The sequence below is a fragment of the Hyperolius riggenbachi genome, chromosome 5 (assembly GCF_040937935.1).
Source record: "Hyperolius riggenbachi isolate aHypRig1 chromosome 5, aHypRig1.pri, whole genome shotgun sequence".
Lineage (NCBI taxonomy): Eukaryota > Metazoa > Chordata > Amphibia > Anura > Hyperoliidae > Hyperolius > Hyperolius riggenbachi.
Genome location: NC_090650.1, coordinates 34848047 through 34864694, shown reverse-complemented (window position 1 = coordinate 34864694; position 16648 = coordinate 34848047). Strand labels below are relative to the sequence as shown.

At 49.8% G+C, this 16648-nt stretch overlaps 1 protein-coding gene across 11 annotated transcripts in view; it reads right to left on the bottom strand.

The window, feature by feature from the left end:
- The window catches only part of AKAP9 (A-kinase anchoring protein 9), a 411545-nt gene that overhangs the window by 240637 nt on the left and 154260 nt on the right, over positions 1-16648 (bottom strand). For all 11 annotated transcript variants that reach the window (XM_068235446.1, XM_068235447.1, XM_068235448.1 and 8 more), the window contains 2 exons: positions 11409-11502; positions 8111-8473 (listed from right to left, as the gene is read on the bottom strand). In XM_068235446.1, the coding sequence (XP_068091547.1) occupies positions 8111-8473; positions 11409-11502 (457 nt within the window). The remainder of the gene's footprint in view (positions 1-8110; positions 8474-11408; positions 11503-16648) is intronic.

Below are 16648 nucleotides of genomic sequence, written 5' to 3'. Positions count from 1 at the left end.
TCATAGGCTCTTGAGCCTCTCTACTGCTGGGAATACACGGCTCCATTCTAAGCCATTTATCTCCCGATCTCTCGCCTGATTGTTTCTGCGCTTGATTTCGTGTTGAGGACAATGGAAAAAGATATGAAAAATGAGAAGATAAGAGAATCGCCTGCGGAATCGATTGGGCGGGAGAATCGGGCGGCAATATCGAGCCGTGTATACCCAGCATAAGGGACAGCCAAGTGACACGGCCGTCCCCAGTACAGCCGTGGATCGCAGCACTGTACAAATGTAAATAGATGGCGGTTTCGCTGTCTAACAGTCTCCTAGCGGCGATCACCGCTGGTAGACTGATGGCGGAGAGTGCGCAATCCCCTGCAAAACTGGATTGGCTTCTCCACCAGGCGGCGCTGCAATGCTGACATCCTCTTCTGAGTTCCGATCACATGATATGACAAGAGATAGTAACCCAGGGGATGGCGTCAGCGCTGCAGTGCTGCCTGGTGGTGGAAGAGGGGTGATGGAAGGGTCTCTGGGTTCCGATCACATGATATGACATGAGATAGTAACCCAGGGGATGGTGTCAGCGCTGCAGCACTGCCTGGTGGTGGAAGAGGGGTGATGGAAGGGTCTCTGAGTTCCGATCACATGATATGACATGAGATAGTAACCCAGGGGATGGTGTCAGCGCTGCAGCACTGCCTGGTGATGGAAGAGGGGTGATGGAAGGGTCTCTGGGTTCCGATCACATGATATGACATGAGATAGTAACCCAGGGAATGGTGTCAGCCCTGCAGCGCTGCCTGGTGGTGGGAGAGGTGTAATGGAAGTCTCTTTCATCATCCCTCTTCCACTACCGAGCGGCGCTGCAGCGCTGACACCATCCCCTGGGTTACTATTTAATGTCATATCAGGTGATCAGAACTCAGAAGAGGATGTCAGCTTTGCAGCACTGCCTGGTGGAGAAGAGAGGAAACGGTTCCAGCCACCCAGAACAGGTGAATATAAAAAAGCTCCCTGCAGCTCTCTGCACAGTTGCATTAGGCAGAAATACGGTTTATGCCGTTAGAAGACTAACTTGAGATAATGCGTACAGGGGACTTAAAGAGAAGCTGAACTGAAAATAAAAAGTCAAAATAACCTTATACAGGTCATACTTACCTCCAGTGTAGTGTACTCCTCAATCTCTGTCTCCTCTCCTGCGTCCTGTTTGTCCACTGTGATCAATGGAATTCTCCATCCTCCATTTTAAAAATGGCCATTACCCCATAGCAGCTTCCTGGTCAGCACACTGTTAAACTGTAATATTGCCTACTTGAGCGAAACATGGGCATTACCTTGCACATTCAGTTGTAACTGACAGCTGCCGATATATAACTGACAGCAACTGGTATATTTCAGTTCTGACAAAATATTGTCAGAACTGGAAGGGATCGCTGTAAGAAGAAAATGGTGAGCTTCTGAGAGGAACTGACGGTGAGGTTAGTATGTAATATTCATTTGCAGCTACGTCATGTGTTTATTTTAAATAATTTTACTCGCTTGAGGTTCCCTTTAAAGGAAACCTAAACTGAGAAGGATCTGGATTTTTCCTTTTAAATAATACCAGTTGCCTGACTCTCCTGCTTTCCTGTGTCTTTAATAATTTTAGCCACAGCCCCTCAACAAGCATGCAGATCAGGTGCTCTGACTGAAGTCAGACTGGATTAGCTGCATGCTTGTTTCAGGTGTGAGATCCAGATACTACTGCAGCAAATTGATCAGCAGGAGAGTCAGGCAACTGGTATTGTTTAAAAGGAAACATCCATATCCCTCTCAGTTTAGGTTCCCTTTAACCGGTTAACCACTTCAGCCTACAGTGTTTCACCTTATGCATCTGAGCAATTTTCACCTCCCATTCATTCGCCAATAACTTTATCGCTACTTATCACACTGAAATGATCTAAATCTTGTTTTTTCCGCCACCAATTAAGCTTTCTTTGGGTGGTACATTTTTCTAAGAATTATTTTATTCTAAATCTATTTTAACAGGAAGATTAAAAAAAGAAATGGAAAAAAAATCATTATTTCTCCATTTTTGGCCATTATACCATAATTAACACCAATGTATTTTATTTGCCCCAGTTATTACACCGTTTAAATTATGCCACTATCACAATGTATGGCGCTAATATTTTATTCGAAAATAAAGGTGCATGTTTTCAGTTTTGCGTCCTTTATTTATTACAAGCACATAATTTAAAAAATAAAAGTAATATACCTTACTACATACATATTAGAGAAGTTTAGTCCCTAAGGTAACTATTTATATATTTTTTTAATGTATTTTTTTGTGTGTGTGTGTGTGTAGCTCTTGGGGAGTGTGGGAGGTAAGGGGCTAACAGTAAAAAAAAAAATGTAATTTTCTGGAAATTTTTATTTCCAGATGTAATTTTACTATTTGGCCACAAGATGCCCTCGCAGCTCACTTCCACTTGCAAAGTAATACTACACGTGCAGAAGTAAAGCGTGGATGGGGCAGAAGGGGATTTTTGAAAGACGGAGCAGTCTACCTGACGGTGTCGGTCTTTCATACGGGGACTTAGATCAATGAATGGGAACTGTGTTCCCATTCATTGATCTCCGGGCTAACGGAAGGCGGCGGGAGCGCGCCCAATTGCGCCCGGCTCAGAGGCAGCAGGGCAGGCTATCTGGATGGATATATCCGTCCAGATAGGCTTTAGTGGTTAAAGAGGAACTGTGATTGACATAAAGCAAAATGCAGTAAATTATTCAGTATGCCTACTTTTACGTTAAAGTGAACCTTAAGTGTAAAAAATAAATTGAGTTTTACTCACCTGGGGCTTACCTCAGCCCCCTGCAGCTGATCGGTGCCCACGACGAGTCGCTCTGATGCTCCGGGTCCCGCTGGCGGCCACTTCCCGTTTCGCCGTCAGGACCCGTCAGGCTGGGGAACGCGGCTGATACTACGCGTTCCCAGCCAAAATAGCACCCCTATGCTGCCATATGGCCGCATAGGGGTGCTATTTTGGCTGGGAACGCGTAGAAACGGCCGCCTTCCCAGCCTGACGGGTCCTGACGGCGAAACCGGAAGTGGCCACCGGCGGGACCCGGAGCATCAGAGCGACTCGTCGTGGGCACCGATCAGCTGCAGGGGGCTAAGGTAAGCCCCAGGTGAGTAAAACTCAATTTATTTTTTACACTTAAGGTTCACTTTAAGTATACGTCTTTCAGCATCAGAAACTCTTCCTATAGCTACGGTATATACTGCTGTATATTACTATGAAGCCCCTCCCTCCCTCCCTTAGCCTAGGCTGTTTATTATGTGGAACTCTCCCCACCACAGCATTCTGGGAGACCACAGATCTTTTCTACTGGCTTTAGAACTCTCAGTAAACAAACATTCCGCAGAGATCGCCTGCCAGGTTGCAGCCTGTGATAAATTTCAAGAAGTAAAACAGGGAAAGGAAGGATTTTACAATGGGCAAACACTGAATAAATAATGATTAAATTAATAAGCACTTTTATTTCTTATGTTATTTTGATTACAGTTCATCTTTAGCCCATTAGCAGCTTCAATAGAGTTATCTCGTGTGAGATAAGTCCTCTGCTTTTGACCTCAGTCGCCAGAACTCCTCATGCTGTAAATTCTTGGAATGCTTCGATGTCTCTGTACTAGCAGAAAACATAGAAGCTGAAAGCAGAAGTCCTCTGTTATTGTCTCACACTGCCCCCTAGTGACAAGTGGCCCTAAACAAACATTACAGCAGTATTCATTTGAAGCAAGGTAGTGTATCAAAGAAGAAATAATTAAAAAAGTGCTAAAATAAATTGGCTGCTAAAGGGTTAAGTGATGCAATCTTGACCAAGGAAAGGGAAGCGGCTTTAATCGATAGCTGTAACCTCATCCGTCACAGCAGTGGCTGCTCTCGGGATAGTGAAATGAGATCGGCCTTTCCAATAATGGGAGCTGAAGAGCACATTGTGTGTCCGAGGCCTCGTACACAGGAGCCACACAGAGCTGCACAATGGGAAGGAAAGACCAGTCATGTGTAACTGATGGAGACTCTCCTGGAGATGCCACTTAGCAAACAATCACCAGGCTCGCTGTTCTACAAGCTTGGGGATCTGACAGAAACACACACGGTAACCGCCACCCCGGGGTACTGAAACGTGAGCCGCAGCCGAAAGCAGAATAGTCACTTTGCTGAAGGAACTGGCTCTGCCAATTAACTTGATCTTTAATATACAGAGGTTAGGGAGGGTCTGACAGAAAACTATGGATAGCGTACTGGATAAAGGAGTACTGTAATGAAAAAAAAAAAAGTTGAAAGGGGTTCTGTGGCCTTTTTAAAAAAACAAAAAGTGTCACTTACCTCGGGCTTCTTAAACAATAAGAGCTAACAAGGTTCTATACTCAAAACTAAATATGAAATATCAAAGGACAAACACATTAATGGCAGTCGCATGCAAGATTGCTGCCATAATATAAAAACGCACAACAGAGCCAAAAGACCCGAGTGCTAAAGCAAGCTAGACTAACCTGCTGCGCAGCATGGTAATAGCTAAGCCGGCAACACTCTCACTCACACACGTGTGGCCACCTACATACTCTCTCGTGGGGCACGATAGCAATAGCCGCTGGCCAGATGGTGCCTGGATTTAGTAAAGTTCCCATACAGCGATAGAGAGGACTTCAGCTATGGTGATCTCACCAATCCTGTATGTAGTCCCGGGTAGATGCTGCTCCATTCACTGCAAGGATAGCAGGATACAGGGCCGAGCCTGGGCGGGTGCTGCGGGTGCAAGGCACCCAGGCGCCTGCCTCTGAGAGGCGCCGCCCGGCCGCTGCTCTCCCCCTGTGGCCGCCGCTCGCTCGCTCGCTCGCTCCCTCCCTCCGTCCGTCCCTCCCTCCCTCTAGCCGCCGGCGCCGCGTCAGACCTCGATCAGGCGGGCGGGCGCTAGGACCTAGCACGCCGCACTGATATGCGGAAGTGACATCACTTCCGCATATAGAGCGGGTGCGCCTGGCGCCTTCTTACTGGTCGGGTCGCCCGCTGATTGAGGTCTGAAGCTGCTGCAAGGTGAGGAGGGAGCGGCAGAGGCAGCAGCGGCGGGAGGGGAGGGTTGGGTGCGCTCCTGTCACTACCTAAACGGGGACCCTATACCCCCGGCTACCTATCCTGGGCACATATTACCCCCTGGCTACCTATCCTGGGCACATATTACCCTCTGGCTACCTATCCTGGGCACATATTACCCTCTGGCTACCTATCCTGGGCACATATTACCCTCTGGCTACCTATCCTGGGCACATATTACCCCCTGGCTACCTATCCTGGGCACATATTACCCCCTGGCTACCTATCCTGGGCACATATTACCCCCTGGCTACCTATCCCGGGCACATATACCCCCTGGCTACCTATCCCGGGCACATATATCCCCTGGCTACCTATCCCGGGCACATATACCCCCCTGGCTACCTATCCCGGGCACATATACCCCCTGGCTACCTATCCCGGGCACATATACCCCCTGGCTACCTATCCCGGGCACATATACCCCCTGGCTACCTATCCCGGGCACATATACCCCCTGGCTACCTATCCCGGGCACATATACCCCCTGGCTACCTATCCCGGGCACATATACCCCCTGGCTACCTATCCCGGGCACATATACCCCCTGGCTACCTATCCCGGGCACATATACCCCCTGGCTACCTATCCCGGGGCTGTTTGTCATTATGTGCATTTGCTGGTGAAAAGCAGTCTCTCGTTATGTGCATTTGCTGGTGAAAAGCAGTCTCTCGTTATGTGCATTTGCTGGTGAAAAGCAGTCTCTCGTTATGTGCATTTGCTGGTGAAAAGCAGTCTCTCGTTATGTGCATTTGCTGGTGAAAAGCAGTCTCTCGTTATGTGCATTTGCTGGGGAAAAGCAGTCTCTTGTTATGTGCATTTACATGGGGAAAAGCTGTCTCTTATGTGCATTTAGTGGGGAATTTTTGTCAGTAAAAATAATCTTTTGTCAGTAAATTTTTAGGTATTTGTCAGTAAAAAATAACGTGAAAGGTTGGCAACACTGGCAGGCTGTGTGGCGCAACGGGAAAGATACAGGCAGCCCACCTTGGGCTTGGCAGGGGGGAGGAGCCGACGTCAGCGAGCGAGAGTAGGGTGGCCGCAGGCAGCCATAAATATGCAGTGTGTGACTGCGTCGCACTCGCAGAGCCTCTCAGCCTGAGTCAGTCCAGAGACTAGCAGACTGTCACTCGCAGGAAGCCAAAGCCAGCCAGGAGCAAGCCCATGGAAGAGGGGTAGGAATGGGGTATCACATGCATGCGTAAAGAGGTGGAAGGTGTGGGTGTGATTAGGAAGGACATGGGTGTGGTTATGTGGTTGGGCGTGGTTAATTTAACCACTCCCATAGGCGCCAGAGAAAATCTTGCACCCAGGTGCCAGGCACCCAGGCTCACCCCTGGCAGGATACTTGGCATGTGGCAGGACTGGTCACTGCGAGCCGCTATGGAACGCCAACCATGAGAGTCCACGTGGGGTGGAGGACGCGCTCAGGCTTTGGCTCCGCCCACCTACGCGTTTTCTGTCCTCATTGGACAATTCGTCAGGGCTTCTACAGGCCCCCTGTAGCTATCAAGTACCACGCCATCACTGAAGCCCCCTCTTTCCTCGCCGCGGGTAACCTGCCAGTTATTCGTCTAACTAGATGAATAGCACTGCGGCTGCATGTCCTCGCTCCCGCGTGCGTCATCAGGAGCTTACTGCGCAGGCGCACCGCAAGAAAACTTTGTACTCCGTCTGCGCAGTAAGCTGCCAGAGAAGCGAGCAGAAGTGAGGACGCGCGCTGCCAATGCCGTGCAGCCACAGTGCTATTCGTCTAGTTAGACGAATAATTGTCAGGTGACCTGCAGAGAGGAACAGAGGATTCTTCAGTGACAGCGTGAGAATTGATAGCTGCGGGGGGCTGGTGGAAGCCCCAGGTAAGTGACACAGTTTGTTTGTTTTTTAAAAGGCCACAGAACTTCAGGCTTCTACACTGCCCCTCCGCAGACGTCCTGTGCCTGCGCCAGGACAAAAACGATCCTCCAGTCCCCCGCCGCAGTTTGCTTCCAGTTTTTACACACGCAGCGTGTCGATAGCTGGCTGTTTACATGGCCACTGTCACTCTTGCCGCTCCCCCGCCTCCTCTATGTCACCGATGCTCGCCTCCGTCCCTTCCCTCCGCACTGATTGGAGGGAAGAAACGCAGGCGGGAGCAGCGGCGGGGGAGCGGCAAGAGTGACAGTGGCCATGTAAACAGCCGGCTATCGGCACGCTGCGTGTCGCTAGCATGGCGGTTTAAATTTAGGGGGGCCAGCAGAGCGCAGCGGGGGTCTGTGGGAGAACAATATAGCAACAGCGGCGGGGCATTTATATGCAGTCCCAGCTTCTGTGTGCAATCAGGATTTTTAAAACCCACCTCAGGTTCTCTTTAATTTTTACAATAATTATGTATAAAGGATTTAGTCAGTGTTTGCCCATTGTAAAAGAATTCCTCTCCCTGATTTACATTCTGACATTTCTCACATGGTGCCTGACATTTTTACTACTGGCAGGTGATGTCAGTGGAAGTAGCTTCTGCTTGCTTTTTTGGCAATTGGAAACAGCTGTAAACCGCTATTTCCCACAATGCAATGAGGTTCACAGAAAGGAAACTGCCAGAACCATGGTCCTGACATCACACTGTGGGAAGGGTTTCACCACAATATCAGCCATACAGCGCCCCCTGATGATCCGTTTGAGAAAAGAAATAGATTTCTCATGGGAAAGGGGGTATCAGCTACTGATTGGGATGAAGTTCTTGGTTACGGTTTCTCTTTAAAGCACGGAGCCTGCTGCAATGAAGGACTATGGGTGACGCAGGTAGTGTGAGGTACCGACGGGAATTCCAGTGACGTACTTCCTGTCCAGCAGTGAATATGTCACTGAGCAGGGGGCGGTGCTATGCATAGGACCTTGTCTGCGCACTACGCAGCAAGGTCATAGGACTGACTTTTTTGCATTGCGCTGTGATGCGGCAGGTGCACCGCAACGCAAAACACAAATGTAAAACCAGCCTAAAGCCAACTCACCCGTGCCACCTCTTCCTCCATCTTCTCCTGGTAGCGCTCCTCCAGCAGCTGGTTAAGGTCGGCGTCGCTCTTCTCCTCGGCGATCGGGTATAAGGTGGGTTGGAAGCCGCCATTCAGGGTCTCGTGCCGGTTGCTGGACAGCTGGATGATTTCCTGTCGCAGGGCGGCGTTCTCAGCGTTGAATTTCTGTGTCAGGTCCGTACGCAGCTGTTCCAGCTCCGATCTCTGCTGCTTCTTCAGTGCGCTGATCTGCTGGATGTACGAGGAGAACAAGGCATGTCGCAGGCTCTGGAGCTCCTGATATACCGGCTCAGAGGACATCATTGCAGACGGATCTCCCAACTGTGCAGCTTCTCCTGCCTCCTACACAGAAAAGGAAAGTGTCATTGTGTCTAATTCACTAACAGAGAGCCAGTGCAGAACAGTTCATATTAAAGCGGACCTGAACTCAGAACTTCCTCTTTGTTCTAAAAGATAAGCAACAGCATAAAAACCTTTAACCTCCTTGCGACCGCCTAACGCCAATTGGCGGTCGCAAGGTGGCAGCCCCAGGACCGCCTCACGCAGATTGGCGTCAAGTCCTAGGATGGGGTTTTGCAGGGGATCGCGAGTGCTGATGCGCACGCATCCATGCTCCGCTCGGTCATCAATCTCCCATCGGTGATCGTACCGCTGCAATCTGTACTGGGGAAAGCCATGACACTCGGCTGTACCCCTGGGAGACTCAGAGTGATCGGCTCTCATAGGCTGATGTCTCTGAGAGATGATCGCTGTGATTGGCTGCCGGGGGAGCGAAGGGGGAGGGAAAATAAGGAAAAAATAGAGCTTTTTATTAAAAAAAAAACAATAAATAAAACATTAATCTACTAAAATGTAGTGCTCTGCAGCAAGCCGACTTGTAAAAAATAGCCTGGTCATTAAGGGGGTATAAGCCTATGGTCCTTAAGAGGTAAAAGAAAAACATTTCTTTGTAACAGCTGATAGAAATCCTGCAATAAATCTGCAGTGAGTCTACTTCCTGCTTTTATGGAAGCAAACTTAGGGTCAACATCCTGTGTTTACAAATTAGCTGCTCTGCAAGGCAGCCAGCTGACAACTGAGAGATCAAATTACACTGATTAATTCCTTCTGCCCTGTGCAAGAGAACAGGTCCACTTTAATGTCTGTTTCTTATGGCTGGAGCACACTCATAATATTATAATAATAATAATAATTCCTTTTTTTGTATAGCACATTTCTCCTGTCGGACTCAAAGCTCTTGCGAGGCAGCCACTAGAGTGCACTCTGTAGGCAGTAGCAGTGTTAGTGAGTCTCGCCCAAAGAACTCCTTACTGAATAGGTGCTGGCTTACTGAATAGGAAGAGCCGAGATTTGAACCCAGGTCTCCTGTGTCAGTGGCAGAGCCGTTAACCATTACACTATCCAGCCACCACAATAAAGCCTTGGGCAAATATTCAGGCAGGGCTCTTATGTGTGAAAGAGCCTATCGGATATGTCCAAGGGACACTGCGCCTGCACAAATAATACCGCACTTGCGCAGTAGTACGAAGACACTCGTGTATGAGGCATCGGATTACTGTGCAGGCCCAACCGTATCCGCACAGCTGTAATACGGCTGCACTAATACACGGCAGGGAGCGGGGCCATGTGGGCATATCCAACAAGCTCTTATGGATATGTTCCGGGGGTCCGCCAGCAGCAGTGGTGGGGACCAGGAAGTCCTGGGAAGGTCTGGATCCAAAGGCTTCCCTCTTCCTAGGTAAGTAACACATTTTTTTTACATTAATTTGCTTCTAGAAAACTTTAAGCAAACACATTTTTTTAAAAAGAATAAATCACTAAAGTTATTTTACTGTGTGCTCAATCCAGTGAGAGCTCATGGAGTTCTCAGTTAAAAGGGGAACTCTGGGCAGCCTGACAAACACTAATCCTTACAGCTAATCTGCAAACTATTCTACTTGATAGCTTAGTACACAGTACTTCAAATGGGATAAAACACTGACGTAACATTTAATGAAAAGTTTTTTCCTACTTTTTATTACCCATACACATATCAAATTTGCTTTTGTGCACAAGTAATATTGTCTGTTTACAAATTCTCAAAGTACAGTTTATCTGCTCTGAAAGCTGCCATTGCATTTTTTGGCATAGCTGCTGTATTTATTTATTCAAATATATCGAGTGATCAATTCTCAGGTCTTTCTGCTTCTCAGCTCAGTACAGCTCAGTTTCAGTACTTTGCTAACGTTTACTAAATGTATCCTACAAAGGAATGTAAACAAAAGATGATGTTAGCACCTCTTCAGATAGGGCCAGGAGCTACCCACTGAAGCCAGGAACTTTCCACCGAAGAACAAAGTACTGTTTAATTGTTTGAATGCTGTTCTGCTACAGTTTTGTGGGGAGTTTTTGGTGGTAGATTGTATTATTATTATTGATTTATAAAGCACCAACATATTCCGTGGCGCTGTATTTTATGCTGTAAGTAATCTTTTTAGAACAAAGAGGAAATACGGAGTTTCTTAACACTTTAAGTCATGGCTTTTGTGTCTAAGAAGAGTCCTGTAGCTCAGAACCGTTAGACGACAAGACTTCTGCACTCAAGAGCTACAGTGAGAACCTCTTCACGTGACCTGAAACAACATAGCTAAACAATAAGACAGCATGCTCTGTGGGAGGGGCTGTTGCATCACCATGCTATTCAGACAGCAGGGAGGTGGGCATAGACTAAATCCTCTCTGAAAAAACTGCAGCCATAAGCAATGAAGTTCTGTGCAGCAAGGGCCGATGACAGGTTATTTGAAAACACATTTATGCAACATTAGCTAATTCCAGAGTTTCTACACAAACAAAAACAAGCTGCCGAGTGCCGCACAGCACTAGAACAATATTTATGCCTTCAACTTGGCTTTAGGTTGCAGGGCCAGACTATAAACATTGAGAATCCTGACAGATTCGCTTTCAAGTCCGTGACATCATCCCGCTCATTATGAGAGTGACGACAGAAGAGATAGAAAGGAAGGAATATGAAAAACATAACACACCATTACACAAGAAAGCTAATTGCCTGCCAGCTAATCCCCCTGTTCTTTCTTACCGGTCAGCTGAGAAGCATGGCTCATTCGGTAAACCTCCAGGAGTAAAACGTATGAGCTTTTTTACAGAAGGAGCCTTCTCAGTGACTCCTGTGTCAGCGTCTGCGTTACCAACCAACACACTACTCAGGTATGTACATAGATGGCGCTGTGCAAACAAAGATTAATAGGCGACATTCCGTGCCTAATCGGACACTGTTTACCTTCAGCTTATCGCAGACACGCTGAAATATGGCCGCTTCCTCCTCCAAGCCCAGCTCTGCTCCTGTCTCCTCCTCACACAGGGCTCTGAAAGGACTAACAAGAGAAGAACATGTGTTATCAGGAATGTAGGAGAAACATACCACCTGAGGGCCGTAAGGGTAATGAAAATCACGCATCACATCTCTCTGCCCGTTTCCCTGAAATTAAAACAGTGTCTTATATACATTTTTGCTCCAAAAGCTGTGCCAAGACTTATTTCCAGGGGATGTCTTATATTTCTATGAACACTGTGAAGAATGAAGAGCAGGTAGGATCTAATGATGCCTCCTGTAGAAGCTCCCACACTGACACAAGATTAGACTATCTGAAAAAACGGGAGTACCAGGGGAAGAAAAAACTATACAGCACTACTGTCCATTTAAAGTGTACCAGAGCTTAAAAATTAAAAAGATTTTATACATACCTGGGGCTTCCTCCAGCCCCACCCCCTATGATCACTTACACGCCGCTGTCCTGAGCTTTGGGAACCGGTTCCCCGCACTTCCGTCAGTCACAGCCAGTCTGACGCAAGAGAAGTGCGCTGTGTGCGTATCTCTGCAGCAGCCGCTACGTAGAGGGCGCACTTCTCTTGCGCAGACTGGCAGCCACTGGCTGAAGTTACGGGACCCGATACCGGAGTTGGAGAAGACTGAGGACGGCGGTGTGGGAGCGATCCGTGCGCATGGGGCTGGAGGAAGCCCCAGTTATGTATAAATCTTTTATATGATCTGGCCTCTGGTACACTTTAAGTTTTAACAATAAAGAGTGACAAGCCCTTTTAAATCGTTCACAGTGCCTATAGGGCTCGTACTTAAATGGACAATACTGCTGTACACCATTAGATTGCACAGTAATGTGCTGTACTGATCAGGAACCCTGCCCTGTCATCCCTGCACACAGCTGATAACCTTGCTGTGATGAGAGGACAGGAGCCTGATCAGCACTGCACTGCTGTGTCCCCACCTGCTGGCCGCCTCTTACTCCTGTGCAATGTACCGATCAGGCACCGGCCCTGTCATCCCTGCACACAGCTGATAACCTTGCTGTGATGAGAGGACAGGTGCCTGATCAGCACTGCACTGCTGTGTCCCCACCTGCTGCCCACCTCTTCCTCCTGTGCAATGTACCGATCAGGCACCGGCCCTGTCATCCCTGCACACAGCTGATAACCTTGCTGTGATGAGAGGACAGGAGCCTGATCAGCACTGCACCGCTGTGTCCCCACCTGCTGGCCGCCTCTTCCTCCTGTGCAATGTACCGATCAGGCACCGGCCCTGTCATCCCTGCACACAGCTGATAACCTTGCTGTGATGAGAGGACAGGTGCCTGATCAGCACTGCACCGCTGTGTCCCCACCTGCTGCCCGCCTCTTCCTCCTGTGCAATGTACTGATCAGGCACCGGCCCTGTCATCCCTGCACACAGCGGATAACCTTGCTGTGATGAGAGGACAGGTGCCTGATCAGCACTGCACCGCTGTGTCCCCACCTGCTGGCCGCCTCTTCCTCCTGTGCAATGTACTGATCAGGCACCGGCCCTGTCATCCCTGCACACAGCTGATAACCTTGCTGTGATGAGAGGACAGGTGCCTGATCAGCACTGTACCGCTGTGTCCCCACCTGCTGCCCGCCTCTTCCTCCTGTGCAATTTACCGATCAGGCACCGGCCCTGTCATCCCTGCACACAGCTGATAACCTTGCTGTGATGAGAGGACAGGTGCCTGATCAGCACTGCACCGCTGTGTCCCCCGCCTGCTGCCCGCCTCTTCCTCCTGTGCAATTTACCGATCAGGCACCGACCCTGTCATCCCTGCACACAGCTGATAACCTTGCTGTGATGAGAGGACAGGTGCCTGATCAGCACTGCACCGCTGTGTCCCCACCTGCTGGCTGCCTCTTCCTCCTGTGCAATGTACTGATCAGGAACCCTGCCCTGTCCCTGCACACAGCTGATAACCTTGCTGTGATGAGAAGACAGGAGCCTGATCAGCACTGCACTGCTGTGTCCCCACCTGCTGGCCGCCTCTTCCTCCTGTGCAATTTACCGATCAGGCACCGGCCCGGTCATCCCTGCACACAGCTGATAACCTTGCTGTGATGAGAAGACAGGAGCCTGATCAGCACTGCACCGCTGTGTCCCCGCCTGCTGCCCGCCTCTTCCTGCTGTGCAATGTGCTGATCAGGCACCGGCCCTGTCATCCCTGCACACAGCTGATAACCTTGCTGTGATGAGAAGACAGGAGCCTGATCAGCACTGCACCGCTGTGTCCCCGCCTGCTGCCCGCCTCTTCCTGCTGTGCAATGTGCTGATCAGGCACCGGCCCTGTCATCCCTGCACACAGCTGATAACCTTGCTGTGATGAGAAGACAGGAGCCTGATCAGCACTGCACCGCTGTGTCCCCACCTGCTGCCCGCCTCTTCCTCCTGTACAATGTACTGATCAGGCACCGGCCCGGTCATCCCTGCACACAGCTGATAACCTTGCTGTGATGAGAGGACAGGAGCCTGATCAGCACTGCACCGCTGTGTCCCCGCCTGCTGGCCGCCTCTTCCTCCTGTGCAATGTACTGATCAGGCACCGGCCCTGTCATCCCTGCACACAGCGGATAACCTTGCTGTGATGAGAGGACAGGTGCCTGATCAGCACTGTACCGCTGTGTCCCCACCTGCTGCCCGCCTCTTCCTCCTGTGCAATTTACCGATCAGGCACCGGCCCTGTCATCCCTGCACACAGCTGATAACCTTGCTGTGATGAGAAGACAGGAGCCTGATCAGCACTGCACCGCTGTGTCCCCGCCTGCTGCCCGCCTCTCCCTCCTGTGCAATGTACTGATCAGGCACCGTCCCTGTCATCCCTGCACACAGCTGATAACCTTGCTGTGATGAGAAGACAGGAGCCTGATCAGCACTGTACCGCTGTGTCCCCACCTGCTGGCCGCCTCTTACTTCTGTGCAATGTACTGATCAGGCACCGGCCCTGTCATCCCTGCACACAGCGGATAACCTTGCTGTGATGAGAAGACAGGAGCCTGATCAGCACTGCACCGCTGTGTCCCCACCTGCTGCCCGCCTCTTCCTCCTGTGCAATGTACTGATCAGGCACTGGCCCTGTCATCCCTGCACACAGCGGATAACCTTGCTGTGATGAGAGGACAGGTGCCTGATCAGCACTGCACCGCTGTGTCCCCACCTGCTGGCCGCCTCTTCCTCCTGTGCAATGTACTGATCAGGCACTGGCCCTGTCATCCCTGCACACAGCGGATAACCTTGCTGTGATGAGAGGACAGGTGCCTGATCAGCACTGCACCGCTGTGTCCCCACCTGCTGGCTGCCTCTTCCTCCTGTGCAATGTACTGATCAGGAACCCTGCCCTGTCCCTGCACACAGCTGATAACCTTGCTGTGATGAGAAGACAGGAGCCTGATCAGCACTGCACTGCACTGCTGTGTCCCCGCCTGCTGCCCGCCTCTTCCTCCTGTGCAATGTACTGATCAGGCACCGGCCCTGTCATCCCTGCACACAGCTGATAATCTTGCTGTGATGAGAGGACAGGAGCCTGATCAGCACTGCACCGCTGTGTCCCCGCCTGCTGCCCGCCTCTCCCTCCTGTACAATGTACTGATCAGGCACCGGCCCTGTCATCCCTGCACACAGCTGATAATCTTGCTGTGATGAGAGGACAGGTGCCTGATCAGCACTGCACCGCTGTGTCCCCACCTGCTGGCCGCCTCTTACTCCTGTGCAATGTACTGATCAGGCACCGGCCCTGTCATCCCTGCACACAGCTGATAACCTTGCTGTGATGAGAAGATAGGAGCCTGATCAGCACTGCACCACTGTGTCCCCGCCTGCTGCCCGCCTCTTCCTCCTGTGCAATGTACTGATCAGGAACCCTGCCCTGTCATCCCAGCACACAGCTGATAACCTTGCTGTGATGAGAGGACAGGTGCCTGATCAGCACTGCACCGCTGTGTCCCCCGCCTGCTGGCCGCCTCTTCCTCCTGTGCAATGTACTGATCAGGCACCGGCCCTGTCATCCCTGCACACAGCTGATAACCTTGCTGTGATGAGAGGACAGGTGCCTGATCAGCACTGCATCGCTGTGTCCTCGCCTGCTGGCCGCCTCTTACTCCTGTGCAATGTACTGATCAGGAACCCTGCCCTGTCATCCCTGCACACAGCTAATAAACTTGCTGTGATGAGAGGACAGGACCCTGATCACGCTTTACGAGGAGGATAGGAGGCGCCCTTTGTAGTATTTCAGTGATTGCTTCTTGTACAGAAACTCCACTTGTTAAAGAGTTGAAAAGAGTTGAAAACTTTTTTATTTATTTAGCACTATATTAGTCTATAGTGCTAAATAAATAAATAAAAAAATAAAAAAGTAATAAAAAAGTTTTCAACTCTTTAACAAGTGGAGTTTCTGTACAAGAAGCAATCACTGAAATACTACAAATACTACAAAGGGCGCCTCCTATCCTCCTCGTAAAGCGACGTCTTACCACCCCACCTGTGGGGTCCTTCACGACTTATTAGAAGTGAAGCCTTTTCTTCCTAAGGAGCAGCGACCGACCATCCCAAAGACCGAGTGGGGACGGGATTTCCCCACAGGCCTGTACAAGTGGTTGCCTTTATAGCAACCTACACTTGTGAGTATAATTTACTCTTATTTTTTATCCGACTTACGTGAAGATAATACACCATAAGGGCTCCTGGTACCCCTGCGGTTTTTTTCTTTTTTCTTTACTGTACTAGCTACAGCCTCCTGAAGGACCCTGATCAGCACTGCACCGCTGTGTCCCCGCCTGCTGGCCGCCTCTTCCTCCTGTGCAATGTACTGATCAGGCCCCGGCCCTGTCATCCCTGCACACAGCTGATAACCTTGCTGTGTGCCCGTCCCACCCCCCTTTCTACAAAATAAAACATTTAATTTGTTGCCGTCTTTGTCACGCTACAGAGATTTACTTCCTTCCTGCTCGGGAAGTGATGAAAAAAAACTCTCCTGGAGGCAAGTACAAAACAGCAAAAAGAACCCTTTTTGCAGAGGTTTTAACATCTGTTCAAACTAATCAATACTAAACCTACAGTAATTAAAAGAGAAGGATTTAAGCTTTAATGTATCAGAGAGTTCTACCGAAACGCGCCGGGGAAGAAAAAAGAGCGACTCAAAAGGGATATGCTTTGTGCAGTGCCCTCTAGTG